Source organism: Pempheris klunzingeri, chromosome 4 (genome assembly GCF_042242105.1).
Source record: "Pempheris klunzingeri isolate RE-2024b chromosome 4, fPemKlu1.hap1, whole genome shotgun sequence".
NCBI classification, from domain to species: Eukaryota; Metazoa; Chordata; class Actinopteri; order Acropomatiformes; family Pempheridae; genus Pempheris; species Pempheris klunzingeri.
The window spans coordinates 25,879,906-25,897,033 of record NC_092015.1 but is presented as its reverse complement, the minus strand read 5'-3'; the positions used below and the strand labels follow the sequence as shown (position 1 = coordinate 25,897,033).

The 17,128-nt window shown below is 41.7% G+C and overlaps 1 protein-coding gene across 1 annotated transcript in view; it reads left to right on the top strand.

Annotated features, from left to right (window-relative positions):
• The first annotated feature begins 1,376 nt into the window (after positions 1–1,376).
• LOC139200010 (solute carrier family 12 member 9) overlaps positions 1,377–17,128 on the top strand; it is a 62,649-nt gene continuing 46,897 nt past the window's right edge. Inside the window, exons 1-6 of the mRNA XM_070829239.1 lie at positions 1,377–1,612; positions 7,840–7,974; positions 8,638–8,775; positions 9,819–10,145; positions 12,661–12,768; positions 12,856–12,967. Of these exons, the coding sequence (XP_070685340.1) occupies positions 1,393–1,612; positions 7,840–7,974; positions 8,638–8,775; positions 9,819–10,145; positions 12,661–12,768; positions 12,856–12,967 (1,040 nt within the window). The 5' untranslated portion in view covers positions 1,377–1,392. The remainder of the gene's footprint in view (positions 1,613–7,839; positions 7,975–8,637; positions 8,776–9,818; positions 10,146–12,660; positions 12,769–12,855; positions 12,968–17,128) is intronic.

The window sequence follows — 17,128 nt, the reverse complement described above, 5'->3', positions numbered from 1 at the left end:
CCTATATTTAGGATATTAGGAGATATCAGGAAATCCAGATGTGTCAATGTATCTATGTATGAGCACAGAGAGTTTATCTGATTACTTTTATATATTTTGTAGATATGAAAATATATATATATGTATATGTAATATAAAAGTGTTAATGCTGCAGTATTTTATCAATAATATATCATTCTTGCTAAATCACTATAGTGTCTAGAAAATACTCGGTTATGTGTTATTTATTTACTAGGGAGGACCTTAGACTGTTTGGGAGGGGCCACCACACTGTTGCACTACTCTGTATTATTTGGATCACCTTTATCATAAGTGTTAACCCAGTTGTAACTTTCAAAATAAAAGCCTTAATATTTACCACGTGTTGCTTCATCATTCTTTGAGAACACGCAAGTGAAAGAGGAGGAGTGACATGTTCCACTGTGCACTCATAGCCTCGCTGATCCATGCAAGATACTATTGTTGGCAAAAAGACTGACTTTTTTACTTTGTAAGTTTCACTAAACAAATGCAGTTCCTAATGCATGTATCGATTCTTAATTAGTCTAGAATTAGATTCTTAGTATGTTTTTATCTTCTTTTAACTTCATTTAAACTTCTGTTTTGAAGGTAAAATCATGCGCACATCGAATCCCAGAGTTTAAACGGTGTTTCTGTGTTTCACTTAATGTGACTCCCATCAGCAGGTTGCCGGAAGAATGCAGCGCTCTGATTGGCCCAGGCAGCCTGATCATATGACCGAAGGCAACAGGCTGGAGAGCGCAGTCAAGCTACACACAGGCAGGAAGGACAAAACCGGAAATGGCAGGATTTATCTTTAAAACATGACGTACGTAGGTTTATATATTGGAGCACTCAGCGTTTCTTTTCTTGTTTTCGGTTAATCATTATGACACAAAGAAATGCTGCATATTCCTGTTAAAATACCTCATTTATATCCATTTTGAGTGCCTTGCAAGTATTGTGACTAGCTTTTATACTGAAGGTTGAAACAGGAAATTGTACTAGTAATTGAGGCGGGTCAACTTTTGTACATCACATGATATTTAACTCGGTTATTTTACTAAGAAGTGATCATGAGAAACTGGATTAAACTGACTTTTTAGTGCTGTGTGTGACGACTGCTCCTTCGGACAGGCAGGTTTACCACGCTGGTTTTATTGTACATTATTTTATTATTTTATTTATTTTGATAACGAAAGCACCCGTTTCCTGCTTCGCTATGTAGCTGGGGAACGTTTTACCAGTTCACCAGAAATCAGTTCGCGTCAGTAACTTCCCAGAAAAACATTACAAACTCATTGTAAGAGCGCAGCTGAGGTGGCAGGTCGCTCCGAGATCATTTGGAGCACACCGTGAAGTAGTGAGGCGAGTGTCCAGGCAGGTTTCACTATGACCGAGCGGACTCCTCTCCTCCACTACCGCCTCTCCGCCAGCGTCAATGAGTCCGAACCGCGGGCTCCTCCGGCCGGGCAGGCCCTGCAGCAGCACCCGGGCAGCCCCAGGCAGAGGTCTGCCCCTCAGCGGGAACCAAAGAAGCTGTCCATCTTCTTCGGTGTGGTGATCCCGACCCTGCTGTCGATGTTCAGCGTGGTCGTGTTTCTCAGAATAGGTGAGTGATGAAGATCACAGATGTCCAATTAAATAACTGCACACTGTTCTGTGATGTCTGAACGACACAAGTACGCCAAATCCCATTCAGATTTCTGAGATTTTAATGTTGCCTTGCTTGTCAGTGAAGGTTCAATGTTTATAACGTGAGTTTGGCCATTTTTATCAGCCACCGGTGAATTCGGTATTCACAATATTTGCATACTGTTTGATTTGTTTCAGTAATACCAACATGTATAGAGCTCAGAATACTGGTGAGCAGTGTGAACCAATCTGGTGGGTTGACTGTATTGAAATAAAGTTGTGCCACATGCCATTCAAAGTGATATGACGAATCAATTAAAAGGCTTAATTGCTTTTAATTGCCCTCATTAATTGCATAGATTTAGATTGAGAAGCAGGTGATTTGCAGAGGGATTTCTAAGCTTTGAGGTCATAACTTCAGTACTGATATACAGCTGCACTCCAAACCAAGGTCCTATTTCTGTTTTGGGTCTCTGTCAGTGTCAGTGACGAGTCTTGGCTAATGCAACCTTTTTGTGCATTGCTTGATTATGAAGTGCTCACATTTGTTTTGATGGGGGTTAAGTCACCAGTTAAATCGATCTATCTATATTGTGTCAATACATGTTGCAATTTAGTTCAGTGAGAAGATTGCCAGCCCACACGTCTTTATTAGATTTATTACTAGCTCTTTCCATACAAATCATTGGATAAGAGCTAAATGTTTGACCACACTTCTCTTTAATTTTGAATGGTAAAGATGTTCACATCAAAAATATAAAGACTGACACTTGCTGGACCTATTTCTTGATTGTTTAGGTTATAATTTGACCAGTCAAATGGGCCCCACTCTGAAAAGTTCCATGAAATAGAGTAGTTATAACGTTTGGTAAGTGTTATTATCTGTGGTAAAGGGAAACTTACTGGTTTCTACAGATCAAATCAAATTCACCTCCTTATTGTTGTGGGTCCAACATAATTTATAGGAAGGATATGTGTTTTTATTTTTTTATTTTGAGTAATGTTGTGTGAGTTAAAGGTTAAAATAGCTCAAATAAGTCATTTTGTTCCACATCAGGAGGGTAAAAGTCCAGTTTTCCTGTGAAAAATGTGAGTGTGAAGCTGGGAGAATGTATATTATACAGTCCACAGTCTCACATTTCTGCAGTCAAGGCATAAAAAAGAGGCTTCTGTCAGCTGAGGGGCATCAAACACCAGCCTTTCACACGTAACTCCATCTTCTCTCTTATCTCTGCTCGGTTAATTGGATGTTGTGGGTTTTTCCTCCCTGTTATAATTCCAAGTTATTTTATAACTCTTTCTCTCCATTTACACCCCACTCTCCTCCACCCCTTCCACCCCCCTCCCCCCTCAGTCTCATGAGATGTCAGCTGCTGTGCAGTGGACACACATGTTGTACACACACACACACACACACACACACAGACACACATAGTAGCTGTCTGTGTAGGACTTAAGACTACTATTCTCACACTGTAACATGCCTGACTACACAGGAAGTAACACTGGTTTCATTATGGATGTGAAACTATTGTAGATTTATCAGCTGTGAAAGCGTCAACATAATTGACGATGAAGAGACTTGCGTATTGTTGGATAGCGTATCTTTGAAATCATATACACTTATTATAATCATAGTCAATTGGAATATATCTATATCAGATATCTATTATGATAAAATTAAACATTTATTATATCAAAATTTGCTTAAAACTGCCATTTGAACAAAGAAAATCCCCACACTCTGGCGTCTTGCCTTTCCCATTCGATTTTGGTTCTGAAGCTTTGTGATCACGTGATGCCCAAAGCGGCAGTATTGCAGCCGCAAAATGAGATCATGACAGGAGCCTTGTGCTTTATGCTGTCCGCCACAGTCCGTGATGGTGTGTAAATACATACATGCAGCCAGACCTCATAGTAGTAGAAAGCAGAAAGTGGAGATGATGGGGAAAATGTGTGTATAACATGATATAAAGTGATACTGGTTTCACACTGTGATTAGATGTGCATGACTCTGCTTATGAAGATGTGAGGTTTAAGATACTCTAACCAACCATTCTCTTTTAAACTGACAGGACTGAACACTGTCAAATCCTGTGAAGCTAGTTCAGAGATTTTGATGTGAAGGTTAACTTAAGAACTGTCCTAAACTTGGACTTAATAGTAATCTTTGCTAACAATTCCACAATGAAATCTCCATTTACTGTGCACTTTACAATAGACATGTGCGCGTTTATTTTAAAGGGAGTAGTGACCTCAGACAAGCTATCATGATTATGAGTACCCATCAGTCATCGTATCCAGTGCTCACGTACTTAAGTATGTTGTGGCATGCAGGAGCAAAGCTAGTATGTGAAAAAATCCCTACAGTTATGTTGGCACTATCAGTTTGCAGCGATACAACAATCCTGCCATATTTCCTATTATACCTTTTATGAAGGTTATACTGTTCCGTTTGTTTTCAAAGTGTTTTAGGGAGGTATTTATTGAAATCTGTGGTCATATTGGAGGCTGTAGTCTGTGGTGCTGTTGAATTGCGTTATAGCATTTTACAGAGAGGTGTTTCTAACATTTTGTTCACCACATTCACATCAATGAGGCTAAAGTAAAAATGGGAAACTAGAGGTAGAAGCCATGAATCACTTTGACCTGAACTGAACTAAATGATTCAAATCAGCAAAGTGATTCATGGTTATTGGAAATGTATAGCTGATACCTCCTGAAAATCCCAATCACCAGCAGATCCACTTCAACTTCTTACACTGACCGTAGCCCCTTCTCCACCGCAGGAACTTTTCTCATTTACCCGAGATTTTTGAAAAACCTTGGTGCATTTCCACAGAAATTACTCAGGGAAAAAACTTTCCCTCAACCCCAAACTTCCCCCGAAAAAAGTACCTAGTAGGAGGGTAGGACTTTTCAGGTTACCCGGAATTCTTGAGGGGCGGGGCTGTGTGCTGAAGAACTCTGATTGGTGGAACACACTTGCAGCGTTCCGCACTTCCGTTCCAGTGTGGCTGCAAACTTGTTTATTTCATTTCTACAAGCTTCACTTCGTTTGTGTTTTGATCATTTGGAAAATGGAGCAAAAGAAGAGAAGCTACGAGAAGTGGACAGACGACGAGGTCCAGGCTCTTTTGAGTGTATTTGCAGAAGAAGAAATTCAGCGGGACTATGGAAGAGTAGCCGACAAGCTGGTGGAGCTAAATGTAGGGCACATGCCGAAACAAATTTGTGAAAAGTTGAAGAAACTTATGCAAGATTTTAAGAAGCTGAAGGACCACAACAGTCGCAGTCTTCAGACTTTAGACTTGTATACATTAGACTGCCTTACTAACAACTGGTAGGACCAGCTCGACGCCATACTGGGCCACAGACCGGCATAATCTGGCACTCCCCCATACGTCATCAGCCTGATTTGAATAAATGTTCCGGAACTTTGAGGTGCGGTGGAAATGCAAACCACACACCAGGAATTCCTCTGGTAATAAAAGTTCCTGGAAATGTTGGTGGAAAAGGGGCTCTTGTCTCACTCCCACAAAAAGGTTCTTGAAGCTTACTCCGTCACCAACATTCACTTGTTGGGCTCCACCGAATCGTGAGGACTACACGATTGAGGGTACAGTTCCAGGCCTGCAGCTTTCTTCTCTAGTTCCAGCCTCAGTGTGGCCTGTACCAAGCAGACCACCTTTCTCATGCCTCAGGTTCCTGCCTGAACCAAGCCAGTGCCATGCATGACTCAAAGCAGGCAGATCTTGAAGGCAACAGGAGCACACCAGCCTGCCACCAGGACAGCAAGGACACAGAACCACAACCTTCTTCCAGCCTGGCTCACCAACAGATTTGCAGCACATTGGTAACAAACTCTAACTGGACATATACATAGCTTAGCATAACTGTAAACATGGCTAAACTATGGTATAACCTTGTTCATGTGTTGGCTTTGATTTGCTTTAATGCTGTTCAGTGAGTTTTAACTATTGTGATGTGTTAATTTACTGTGTAGCCACACACCGTTAAGTTGGTCAGTTCTACTCATCCTCTCTTAACCTGGCACCTTTTATCTTACATATACATCACATATGAACCCATACAGATGGGCCTTTCCGGGAGACAAAGCCATCACACAGACGTGGACCTTTGTCCTCCTCTCACCCACACAGCAGGGGGACTAAGTGGCAGCCATTTTCTCCATTTGGTTCTCCCACCTTTTGTAGTCCTCCATCTTACAGTCTTTTACACAGTCACACACTATTTTACATATTCACACACACACCATTGTTCTTTAACTAGGCACAATTAGTTAGATTGTTTGTATGTTTCATTTGTATTTTAATACACACATTTTCTTTAATGTTGTGAGTGATTACTGCCAACCTCTAGATGTCTAGAACACCAAAATCCTTCAACTAGCTGTCAATATGGTAACTTTGGTTTTAGTTATTAAGGTAATTAGTAACCAAATGACCAAATGAACAGCTTAGTTATTTTATGAGACTGAATCAGTTAAATTGGCTTTTTCTTTTTCTTTTCTACATTTAACGAGCCCCAACTGAGGTGGACTTTGAAGTCCCATTGAGTGATATTTATCTTTGATAATTATTAATTATATCCGTTCGCCAAATTGCCTCAGAAATGGAGCAAACCCTCAGTATATTTTGATGCCCGTGCCAGGCAGAGTGCCGTCGCGCAGCACTCTCTGTCTTTCGTGCACATGGACAGGATCTTTCTCCTCTTCACTCATTTTGAAAGTGTTTCGCTCCTTATTGCCAAAAGGTTTTGTGATGTGCAGAGCCACAATGGCTTGTCTGTCACTGGCTGGGATGCAAGGTGCTAAAGAAGAATGTTCTCCTGGACAAGTACTTGAACTAAAATACAATCATTAATGTAATGTTTTTGTGTTGCCATCCGGACCCACATTCCCCAGTGACTTATGTGATGATCTGTGTGGGGGACAGGAGGGGGGGTGTTGCCATAAGCTCTGTTTTGTTTTGATTATTGAATATTATGTTTGCTGTTGTTATTGATTATCAGTGTGTATCTCGAACCTCAACAAAAGTTTGATCACAATAAAAAGATTCACAGTCAGGTGAACACATCACTATTCAAATGTACATTCAGATCAGTACACAACTAGCACATACAAACACTATACAGAAGTGTAATTACCCAGCAGCCTTTTTAGCATCATTTACAGCAGGGTTGTCACATTTGATTGCTTTTGTGGTCTTGTAATAAGCGTTTAATGGGGAAGGAACATAAGGTGTATGATGGCTGAAGCACCGGCTCCACTGCTAAACGCTATTATACTACAGTCCGTTCACTTTGAAGATTCATTGATAGATGTTGGCTCATACATGCACTGAGCACTCTATTAGACACATCCCCATAATGAGCATACATTTGAACCATCGCCAATCTGAAACTGTTTCAACAAACACTGACCATCAGAACCTTCAGGAAGGGATTTATGTCAGTCTTTTGTGGTAGTCTACACTGGATTTAGCTAGGTGTGCCTGATAAACTGGAAACCGAGTGTAAGCTAATTGGGATATTTTTCATGTACATTTTGAACGTGATAAAGAAGGAGTAATAAGTTTAGTTCTGCTAAGCCAGCAAGGCTTCAGTGTGTGAATGTAGGTAAGTAGGTAAGAATGTAGGTTTAACTACTTGATGATGATAATGTGATTTACATTTTATAGTTTTATATACTATATAAATGTGTCTCTTTTTTCTTTCTCTTTGATAAATTAGTTCCTGATATGAACCCAGCTCCTCTTTATTTTCTGCTACAGATCTTAGACCCACAGACAGTGGAGTGGGTCTTACAGTAAAGCCACAGAGAGGAACCTTGGATCACATTCAACATGTGATTCAAGTTTCACTCTCAAAGAGTTGAATGTTGTGATGAGTTCTTTTATGGAATGTTCACTTTCAGTTTGATTTCTTAAAAGCAGGAATTCCTCAAACTAAAAGCACATTTCCTCTAATCATACACACATAGCTGACCTGATGACGGTAACAGAGTGTATTGCTGTTGTTCTGAATGCTCACATCCTCTGTAGTGCGTATGGGCATCCCTCCTGGGAATGATCAACTTCCCTTCTTTACCACACGGATGAAACTGCCAAGCCTGATGTTCTGCTTTCGACCAGCTGGTCAGTGTTTTTTTTGGCTGACTGTGCTTGTGTTTTGTCTGACTAGGATTCGTGGTGGGCCAGTCTGGACTGTACCAAGCTATTGCCATGTTCCTGGTGGCCTACTTCATCATCTGCATGACCGTGCTGTCGGTCTGTGCCATCTCCACCAACGGAGCCCTGGATGCCGGAGGAGCCTATTGTATCCTACTCACACACACACACACACACCATCATGTGACACTAGCATGTGACAGTCAGCGTAATACCAGTAACATTGTCAATGATCAAGACATCGACAGCACACACTCGTAGAACTCCTTGTTGCATTAAACAAAGATAAGCTGTCCTTATTCTAGGATAGGGCTCCGTGAATTATATATAGCACTGTGTGTAACACTACTGATTCATTCATACGCAGCACAATAACTACTTTAGATAGAGGCCGGTATGTTACTCTGCCAGGCTATTGGTAAATTACCCCAATCAGTTCTCTTTATCAGTTACGACAGGCAATCTCCATGTCAATCATTTTCTCAAGATGAAACACTTCCAGTAAACAGCCCTGCCTCTAGTCACCAGTTGTTGCATTAGTGACCTCCTGCAGATGATAATATAAACGTTTAACATGGATCATATGCAGTGATTCAGTAGCTTACTATCTTCCAACAACAGTCATTTGCCTGTGGCATGAGCCCAGAAATAAAGTAAGATGAAAGTAGTCTTTGTTTTTATATCCAGACATTGATGGTGGCTTATGAAGGTGTTGGGCACCTTTGGACAGAGCCTCACTAGTTGATTCCCGCAGTTTAGAGGCTTTATGCAAATCTAGCAAACAAGCGCCCTTTGCCTTAACTTCACTCAGACATGATCAGCCGAGCGCTGGGCCCAGAGTTCGGAGGCAGTATTGGCATCATGTTCTTCCTGGCTAATGTGTGCGGCTGTGCTCTCTTTGTGCTGGGGCTGGTTGAAGCCATCGTGGCCACCTTTGGAGTGCCAGAAGGTGAGCAATCCTCAGTGTCACAACGCTGAAAGTTTTATACACACACACACACACACACACACACACATATTAATATACCAATCCTTCTACCAACCTTACACATCAATGTGACTCTAACTTATTTAATGAGGTATCTGAATTACACACTGTTCTGGTCCTTCCATTCATTCACCAGCAACACCTGCTTATTCTTTTAGAGGGTTTTGAGGCCTGGCGCTGATCCCTGGACCGGCTGCCAGTCAATAATAGTGCTGACACATAAGGCGTTTTTGGACTGAACTGCCCACTGGGAGTGCACCCGAGACCTACGTCCCTTCAACCTTTTTTCCTGCTTGCATTCGCACTGCCAGTAGTAATGCTGAAATGATGCAAGCTTTATGTGCGACATACAACATCTACTGACTTCACTGACAGTCCATTTTAGCATCCAGGCTGTTGTTTGTATTTGGATCGTCTGTTGTTCACACAGCTAATGTTTTACATGAGTTAGTGAAAATGACAGTTCCTTGTTGGCTCATGCGTTTGACCAATAAGTGTACACTTACGCCTGGACAGGTCACCGTACACTTGCATCACTGAAGATTCCTGTTGTGCTGGGAGGGTATCTGCTCTGAAGTAGAAGCTAAAGAAACCCCTCAAAACAGTGTTCAAAGAACCATGGTTTCCAGTTCTTGCAGTGCCAACACAATGAAGAGAGAGGTTGGCGTGTCCTTCTACTGTTCTTAAAACCATGAAAGCAGGAAGTTTCTAGAAAACAGGATGAAGCTCAGGCAGTGCTCCCTGGTTTAATAAAGCTTAAAAAATTGGGTTTTTCTGTTGCAGGGCAGTTAGACTGAGGATACAGGCACTGTTGTTCACTCCCCTGAAAAGCTATTTTTGTCTTTCAAAGCTTTTTCAGTGCATCACTTCAAATGTATGTTAAGTTATTACATTATACTCATATACTGATCATATTCTGTCAGTCATTTAAAAGCCTTAACAAGTCTTTCTTCTTCTTTTTTTCTTTCTGCCTCGACACCTTTTACCATCTTGTCGACTGCTAGACGGGACCGTGGCCTCTTTTTCCTACCAGGTCCTCCCGTCGGGCTACTGGTGGTCTCTGCTTTACGCCACCGCTGTTGCCCTGCTGTGCCTGCTGGTGTGCCTGGTGGGAGCCCACATCTACGCCAAGGCCACCTTCCTCATCTTCCTCATCGTCATGTTTGTCCTGTGCACCATCTTCATCAGCTTCTTCGCCGTAGGCCCGCGCACCATCGTCCTGCCCAGATCTGCAACAACCAGCCTGATAGCCAATGGAACAGGCCCCGTGCTGCCCACCACAGCCAACTTTACTGGCTTCAAGTTGGACACACTGCTCGGGAATCTGTGGGGTAAGGTGGATGAGGCTGGGCCAAAAATAAGACTGCATTCACATATCACTCTCAGGGTGGTGGTGCTTTGTTTGATCTGTGGTTTGCTAACTTCCTTTGTTCAACGACACCATCAAATTTAGATTGTATGACTGATGTTAATAATGTAAAAATTGCTCAGCATTATTTGTTGAATTGGACAAAAATGTGTTGGAAGACCTCAATTTAAAGTGAAGTTATAATGTTAATTAATCTAAATTTAATTTACTATATTGCTCAAATTCCTAATTTACTTGGATTTTACTTGGAAACAAAATGTAACTACAGAACATGGTAATCATTCCCACTTGGGTTTTTACCAAAGGAAGTGGTGATCACACTCTTGGTCTCTTGCAGCTCTCTGAAAGCACTCAGCTCAGCACTAAGCCACAAGACTTCAGGCAGACTAGACTAACTTAAATGTGTATATAGAACAGAGGTGAACAGCAGTGGGTTTGTGGTCGATTAGTTTAACCACCACATTACTTAGTTTTGATAACTTATTAGAAATAAGCATCAACATACAATCTAAGGCTTTGACTAGTTTTAGCCCGTTGTTAAGCTGTCACACTGTAGAAAGCATTTCAGCACTTTTTTTCCCCTCAAAGGCTGCTAACAAGCTTTGTGTTGTACAGCCATTAACTGGGATGGAAAAGGTATTTTGCTAATTCCCTTGATTTATTGTATTGCAACAACCTTCAAAAGATGATTATAATACAGCCTAAGAACTGATTTGGTGCTTGATCCAATGTGAGAACAATGCAGATTTGGACTTTTCATATTAAATGTTTGCTCATTGGAAGCATGATCTCAATGACATAGACTTAACAGTACATCTAATGTACGTGCACAACATTTCAGTGAATCCACACAGAGCTTTTTTCCTATTTCTCTTTCCCCATCTCGAATGCCACTTTCCCCTGCACTGCAGCCCTTTGCACTGCTATCTTCACTGCACGCCTGAAGAGAGTGCTGGGAGCTAAATGTCTCTTGCGGACATTTCAGGAGACTTTCTGGAGTCACCGCTAGTTGCCAGGCAACCTCACGTTAATGATAAGACTCCAGGAAATTGCCCAGGTGTTTGCCCCAGGTTTTCCCCCCAGGTTTTTGCAAGAGAAAACATGTTTATTGGTGAACTTCTGAGGTGCTCTTTGTGCTAAGCTAAGCTAACCAGCTGCTGAAGGTAGCTTCATATCAACCTGACAGACATGAGAGTGGTCTTACTCTTCTCATTGAACTCTTGGCAAGAAAGCAAATAAGCACAGTTCCCAAAATGTCAAGCTATTCCTTTAAGTAGAATTGGGTTATATGCATTGAATTTCCCACTATTCAGCTGGATCCAAAACCCCTTTGGGTCGATACCTATGCCAACCAGTAGGAGTCCCTACTGCAGTGACGAGGACAGGATCCCTCACTGGCTTCCCACCCTTTCACACAGCTGGCATTAGCACAGCTGGGACAAAGCCGAGCGTCTGCAGAGCCTTTGTTTAGGTTCCACCTGCGTGTCCCTGCTTTTCTGGACGTACATAAGTTTTGATTGATCTGTAATTAGATATTCTGCATGTTCTCTGGATTTTAATGTCCCTGGAAAACTAGCCAAGCCCTCTGCTCTGTTTTCAGGGATTTATACCCAAGCACATGATTGCTAAGCCAATTGCTGTAGCTCGGCATGCACTGAGGCACACGTGAGAACTATTACGCATTCAAGTTTTGAATAATCCCAAAGTCGGACTAAAGAGCACAAACATACACACACACATAGACGTGTCAGATTAGGATTTTACATGTCCAGAGAAAATGGCAATCACATGGTTGGTGGCTAATAATGGTCTCTGGATATGTCTAATTTACATTGTAAGGAGCAAAATGGCCGAGTGAAATAGAGGTACAGTTTCTGCTTCTCTGGTTGTTTCTGCATGTTTGTTTCATTCCATCAAACTGGTGTATTGAGTGTTTACAATTATCAGTGTTGTTATATTAGTTAAAAGGAGTTGCTAGATTATTTTCTGTGTTTACTTTCATACAATACAATGTATGTTTATCTTCATTAATCAATAAAACCCTGTCCGTTTTGTTCTTGTTGAGACCCGTTCAGGTCAAAATGCTATTATTCATTAATAGAAAAACAAGAGCAAGTGTTTTTTCTGAATTTTAAGTGACAGTCATGATCCATGTCTGACAGGTCTGGGAATAGTAATCAAAGGTCTCTTTGGTACATATGATATGTATGTATGTCCAATTATACACATACATCATAAAAACGCCAAGGTAGACTTGTTTTTATAAATGAGATCCAGCATCCTGTCATTGAGCAGATGCTGTCGTAAAACAACAGAAAAGATGTGTTGAAAGTGGTTTTCTCAAATGCTATAAAACATGATGATGTTTGCTGGAGCAGAGTGTCTGCCAACAGGCTAAATTGAACTTCCCGTTAGAGTGATGATGCTGATAAAAAATACAACTACAGCGACTTACCTGTTGTTATCTTTCCTCGCAGCTGATTACACCGTGGATTACACAACGGGAACTTTGATGACCTTTGCCACTGTTTTCGCTGTTATGTTTAATGGCTGCACCGGCATCATGGCTGGTTCCAACATGTCAGGTAGGTTAGGGAAGCTTCTGTGTGTGTGTGTGTGTGAGACTGTATTAGCTGTGCATGAACACACAGTTAACCTGTCTTATCTACCAGGGGAACTGAAGAATCCCAGCTACTCCATCCCCCGTGGCACCATAACAGCTGTCATCTTCACCTTCATCATCTACAACCTGCTCTGCGTGCTGGTGGCCTGCTCCTGTGACCGGTTAGTCACACACACACACACACACACACTGCTATACATATGCACCCACTTAGGCGATGTGATTGGGGTGTATTAGATGTAGTTTTAAATAAATATAAGCTTAAACTGTCTGAAAAGTATTAATTTCTCATTTCCATATTTGTGTCTTGGCTTTATGTTACATACTGCAACACATTCAGTTGTATGATTTTCATCTAGGAACAAACAAAAAACAGCGGAAAGGCCCATAATTGAACATTAATCCCCACAGATCCAAACATTGTAATTAAACCTTGGGGTTGATAAGAGTACAAGTGCAGTGCTGGAGTAATAGATAAAGCAGATAAAATCCAATACTTAGTGACTATCAGATAATGCAAACAGGGTTCATTTTCTGCTTCACCAAACAGAGCTGCAGCATCAGAGGACGCAGCTTTCAAAAGAATCTATTCCGAGTGAATGCCATCCAACACCAGGTGTCACTTAATCTGCACAACTGCAGCACGCGTGGAAGTGGACAAACAATTCAAAGGCGCTACATCAAACCCATTTTTGACCCCAGATCACTGACAACAATTTAGAGATTCACATGTGAGCACTCTGAAAGCTGGCTGGATCAGTCCGTATTCAACAATGTCTCATGCTTGCAGTCATTCTTCATAAAGTCGTAGAGGCTAAATGTCCAATGCTACTGTCCGCTGCCTCCCTAGTGACTGACAAAGCTGATAGAGATCAGATTTGGGACAAATCAGCCAAGTAGAAATGACTTACTCCAATTCTCTGACTGCTTCTCCGGCTACAACACTACAAATCCGTTTCAGCATTTAAACAAGCGTCAGGAGGCCGTGTGTGACGACTGCTTAAAAACCTGACTGTCAGTGTGTCTAGGAGGCCGACTACGACCTGGCAGGCATCACTGACCCACAGTATTGGTCTAAAAGTGAAGCATTCCTGTAATTACGAATCACGAATCTTTGAGGGACACATGGATAACTTTGGCGTTTGTGACCTCACTTTACTTCACTCTAAAGGTCAGAGCGGTAAAGTCCTCACCCTGATGTTGCACTTGGTATTTACTACTTTCTGTTAACTTGTCCTCCCTCTTGCTCTCTCTATCTGTCTCGTACTATCTGTCTGTTGCTGAGTGCCAGAGTTCAGTATTGATGTAGCTCTAAAGCCAGTGTTGCCAAGGTGCTAAACTGACATGACAGGCCTATAAAAGAGCATTGGAGATCAATACTGCCATCATTTACCCAGCCGCACCGTCCTCCCTGCGTCCACCTTCCACACACACTCACTGATAACAGACAGAGTCTCTTAACACACTCTCTCTACCTCTGCAGTGCTCTTTCCCCTTGAAATCATGCATATTACTTGTACTTTATGCCGCTGTATATTTGCGTACGGTAGATTCCTTTGTCAGTGTTTGAAGTGGGGCCGAGTCAGCACTGAGCCCCCGCTCACATGACCCAGCAGAGAGGCCACAAAGACCCCTCACATGACCAGTGTGTGTGTGTGTGGGAGGGATTGGGCGGGGGTGTTGTTCTGCAGTTGCCAGGGGCTACTGTATATGGCACAAAGATTGTAGAGTGGCTCAACTAATTTGAAAAAATAGAAATGATGTTTGGATTATAACCAAATATCAACTCATTCGGTCAAGAGTGAGCACTTAGTGCTAGAGTTAAGAGTGTGTGAAAACTAGTTAGCAAGGGAGCCGAGAGGTCAGTCAGCTGAAATGATTACATAAATGCTTGAAATAGACGGTGTGAGTAACTAAATGGATGGGTAAACAGTGGAAATGGTTAGCCTGAAGTCTTGGAGAAATGGTTGAAATGGTTGGCTGCTATCAGAACAACTGCTATTAGTTCAAATAGAAACTCGACCAAAGCAAACTAAACACTCTCAGCTCAACTGTCTGAAGATGTTACTTCATGTATCTTGTGATAGAACTGATGGTGTTAAAATGTCTTCAGTTTAAAATCCATTCAAATGAACACATTTGTAATAGGACGGGTGCCTGGCACAGTTGTGGGGGTCATCAGACGTGAAAAGGTTGGGAACCACTGACGTACAGGACATTATGCAGTGTTGTGTGAATGCAAATGTGAACTCTGTGTGTGTGTGTGTGTGTGAGAGAGCTTATGCCTCCGTACATGCGAGGCCTCTGTGGAAATCTGGTCATATGACTCTGTGAATTACTGGAGAGAGGAAATGTAAACGATTCTTGTCTCTGGACGTGATGGTAAACCGAGGTTTGCGGTGGGATAGAAAGTGAAACATCAAGTTCCTCAAAGCTGTGCAGGCTGTTTGATACAGAAGACAGAAGCTCACATGGGATGTAAAATCCTGTTTTATTGGTTTCAATGCCCAGGACATCACTCCCTGTCTTATCTCCAGTCAGTTTGGGGTCGTTTAGTTTACTGAGGCCGACCAAAATTGAAGTGATACGAGTGGAGAAAATAAAATGTCTAATAATTTCCCTCTGAGAGTATTGTCACTGAAGGTGTGCACTTGTTTCTGTTCATGCTCATGCAGGCCACATGGCTGACTTTGTGAGTTTAGACTTTTATGGGGTTTTTTTTTTTTAATTCTGGTTGAAGTGAGAAAACAAGGTGAAAAGTTAGTCATTTAAACTTAAACCAGTCTTGCCTTTGGACATTTATGCTGTATTTTCTGTGTTGTGTAAATGAATCTCATCATGTGATAACATCCACTCTGCACTGAAATGCATGGGATTTACTTCCACAACACCCAGACCAATACAATGGTCTGACTTCTGTGGAGGTAGTCACCAGACAACGACTGACACCTAACTCACAAGAATGCACCCACTGACTGGCCAGCAGCCACTATCAGCAGATGATAAGTGGGCGAGTAGTGACAGTGACAGGTTCCACTGGTGTACAATCTATTTTAATATCCAGCTTCTCTGCATTACCTGTTTGCACGCAGTGGGCCACAGTGCATTTCATCCTCTGCTTGAAGAAAAACATTTTCATTCACCGCTGTTTCTGCTACATTAAGTCGGCTCACTCCTAGAAAAAATATTACCAACAATACCTAAAGTGCATCATAAAACTTTATTGATTTTCTGTGAGGAAATTAGAGAAAGACCAATATTTATCATGGCATGAGCGCTTCTGTAGCATCCGTTTACTCCTCGGGGCAAATGGAAGTGGAAATTGTCCTAGAAATGATGAAAATTGTGGTCATCCGTTATAACTATCACTTACCTGGTCAAAGAAGGCACTTTGGGACAATTACTCTGAAATATCTGTATAAAGATAGAATCGTTATTTGCTGATTATCTTATCAGAACAATGGTTAGGAATATGAAGAGAAACCAAAATCCTGAGGCCAAGAATCATCTTATATTTAACTCGCACAACGAGCTCCCAACTGTCCACGCTGTGACACAAGCATGTGTCAGGCAGGCAGGCAGGCAGGCAGCAGGATGTTATCATTAAACACTGCACACAGGCAGGCTAACCAAATTATCGTGGAATAAAATATGACTGCTTCTATTAAAGTCATTTATCATGTTGTTCCGCCACCACACCACATGTCAGGGATGCCCTCATGCCTCCAGAGACTCCAGTCATGGTAGTGTCTCATTATTATTGGATGTCGCTGTGGGACGGGGTAGGTAGACATATGTTTGTATGAATTTCTGCGACTTAACTGGAAAATGGGTAATATTTAATATTTAACTTTAACCCCTCTTACTACACTGGAATGTAGTAAGCAGATATAAGGACATTGTTTATCAGTATATATGTATGTATCTGTATGTATATGCATGTAGGTTTGTAATTGGCTGTAGAATTAGGAAAATACTGGTCATTCATTTAAGGTTTTAACCAAGTTTCCACTGATAGTTCAATAATTAATGCAAAAAGGACATGCAGTGACCATTGTAGTTGCACAAGTCGTCCAAAAGGTGGCAGTCATGCTCTCTTACCGCCATGTTCCCTTTTAAAGGGAAGACTTGGAGTGACAAACTAACCTTTGCATAAGGCTCTTCTAAATTGCTACCTTCTGCAAATTGTAGTTCTGCATCGTAGCTTTAAAAGGCAAAGCGGTTAAGAATGTATTTAAAAGTGAATGTCAGGGAGGAGGGAGAGCGGCCGTTGAAAATGAGTGCACTGCACGGGAAGGGAACCTCTTTGTATCTGCCTACCT